This window comes from Loa loa, assembly GCF_000183805.2.
Source record: "Loa loa unplaced genomic scaffold supercont3.272, whole genome shotgun sequence".
Taxonomy (NCBI): Eukaryota; Metazoa; Nematoda; class Chromadorea; order Rhabditida; family Onchocercidae; genus Loa; species Loa loa.
In genome coordinates, this window is record NW_018108452.1 from 76,377 (window position 1) to 78,833 (window position 2,457).

Below are 2,457 nucleotides of genomic sequence, written 5' to 3' on the forward strand. Positions count from 1 at the left end.
ATATATATATATATATATATATATATATATATATATATATATATATATATATATATATATATATATATATATATATATATATATATATATAAAACTGTCATTTCCAAAAATTGATATTTAATCTAAAATTCAAATTAGTATCAAATCTTTGATATATGTTTGATTTTCTATGTTATACCTTGTTTCGATCATTATAACAAGTAGATGGAATACAAATCCCATATGCTATACCATCATTTTTCTCATTTTCTTCATTATAACCAAAACAATAATGTAATGGATGCTCGGATTTCGAATAGGTTGCTTCGCCGGCTGCTTGAATACATTTGTATGCTCGGAATACCTGAAAAGTTTCTTTTTTTTAGCAACTTCATAATCCAATTAATTAAGTCACTTCTAGTTTCTATCAATCATGTTGATTCATAATCGTTGGGAAACGAAAACAAAAAACTCATCCATGTTTTCTATTTTCCACCTTTGAATATTTTCGATCTATCATGTTCCAACCAATCTACTCATTTACAAGGGATAAAATCATTTTGCAAATATACCCAACGATCTTGATCTCTACTAAAAAATTGTTCCGCATCACCAGATGTATAAGCTGTGATAAAAAATTCCTTTTGAGCTGGAATCGTATTGTAATCCAACAAATATGGACCAATCTAAAATTCTAAAGAATCTTAAGATTGGAAAATTTTAAACTTGATAAGTTCATCTACTGCTGCTCTATTCTTAGAGTTGATGATAAAGGTATTGGATCATTTCATACAAAGAATTTCCAATGATCAAACAAAATATATTATCATATTATTGGATTCAAGAATATGAGAAATTGATTTATAGTTAGAAAAAAAATTCCGTGATATTTTATGCTTAATCAATAATCGCACATTTATGCGATTTATTGGCAATAGAACAATTTAATTAGACTTTTTTTGGATAAAGTTCTGTGTCATTTGTTGGCACCTTGAATTTAAGAGTATTTGGGTAACTTGATTCCATGCTATTTGTTGACATTTGGAACTTTGCCAGTTAATTAGAGCTAATTAGCAATACTTACCTTTGTAAGGCTATCACCGCAAAGTTGGCTGACGTTACTACGTTTTGCTACGTTATTAATGAAACTGAACACAATCTTTTCACTGTAATCATTCAATTCACCGGTGCTTCTTTCTCCATAAAACAGCATAATAAATAATACTAATATTATCACTGATTGCCACATGTCAGCTAAAATAAATTGATAACATTAGAAATGTCCTCAATCTTTCCTATCAAATCGTTTTCACGAAATGATCTGAGAGGTTTAATATCCTATGAATAGAATAATCCGAATCAACTAAATACGAAAATCAATAAAGGAAAAAGAATGATGATGATTAATAAATTCACATTCAGGGAGTAAGTAGAACCAAAGGTACCTACCTTTTCTTCAATAATGAATAAAAGATACCCGGGAAGTAATAGTTACATTTACGGAAGCAACTAAAACAATTCCACAACGGATGAGAGGATAAATGAATGAATGAATAAATAATGAATGGATAGATGAGTAGATGGGTGGGAAGATCGAAAAAAAAAGTTTGCTAATTAAGATCTGTGACAATAAAACTGTCATACCTGTCATACCACAATAAAGAAGCGACATTACTGTAGTGTAGCGACATTCTATGATAGTGGCTTTAATTGGTGATGACAAAAAAATAAAAATAAAAAATGTGTTGAAGTTAAACACAAAGTTTACAACAATTTTTTGATTTCGTCATTTTTCAAGTTCAAAAAGACGGTGTTAAATAAAACTTCGCTTCCATAACTGCTGTCATTTTTACGACTATTAAATTGAAAAATGACCACTGACCTATATGGAGCAAATAGTCCTACTGCAATGATATTTTAAATTTAAAACATGTCAATATTTTCCGGTGTTTATTATTCATCATTGATATCAGGGATACAATAAGTGACCTAAATAATATGTCCTAACTTTCAGTAATACGTAACCTTTGTAACCTTCGATAATCTATTGCCTAAGGTAATACATAAGATATGTTCACATAGTCATTCTGGGTGTTCATCAAATAGTATGAAAAATTAATAAATATTTAATAACTAATAGACTTTAGTAAACAAATATGATAATAATAATAATAATAATAATTAATAATAATAATAATAATAATAATAATAATAATAATAATAATAATAATAATAATAATAATAATAATAATAATAATAATAATAATAATAATAATAATAATAATTAATAATAATAATAATAATAATAATAATAATAATAATAATAATAATAATAATAATAATAATAATAATAATAATAATAATAATAATAATAATAATAATAATAATAATAATAATAATAATAATAATAATAATAATAATAATAATAATAATAATAATAATAATAATAATAATAATAATAATAATAATAATAATAAT

At 24.8% G+C, this 2,457-nt stretch overlaps 1 protein-coding gene across 1 annotated transcript in view; it reads right to left on the reverse strand.

Moving 5' to 3' along the window:
* The window catches only part of LOAG_18355 (acyltransferase), a gene marked incomplete at both ends in the record, with an annotated part of 5,277 nt that extends 4,049 nt beyond the window's left edge, over nt 1-1,228 (reverse strand). The window contains 3 exons of the mRNA XM_020451017.1: nt 179-343; nt 552-665; nt 1,064-1,228. Of these exons, the coding sequence (XP_020305240.1) occupies nt 179-343; nt 552-665; nt 1,064-1,228 (444 nt within the window). The remainder of the gene's footprint in view (nt 1-178; nt 344-551; nt 666-1,063) is intronic.
* Between the last annotated feature and the right edge of the window lie 1,229 nt (nt 1,229-2,457).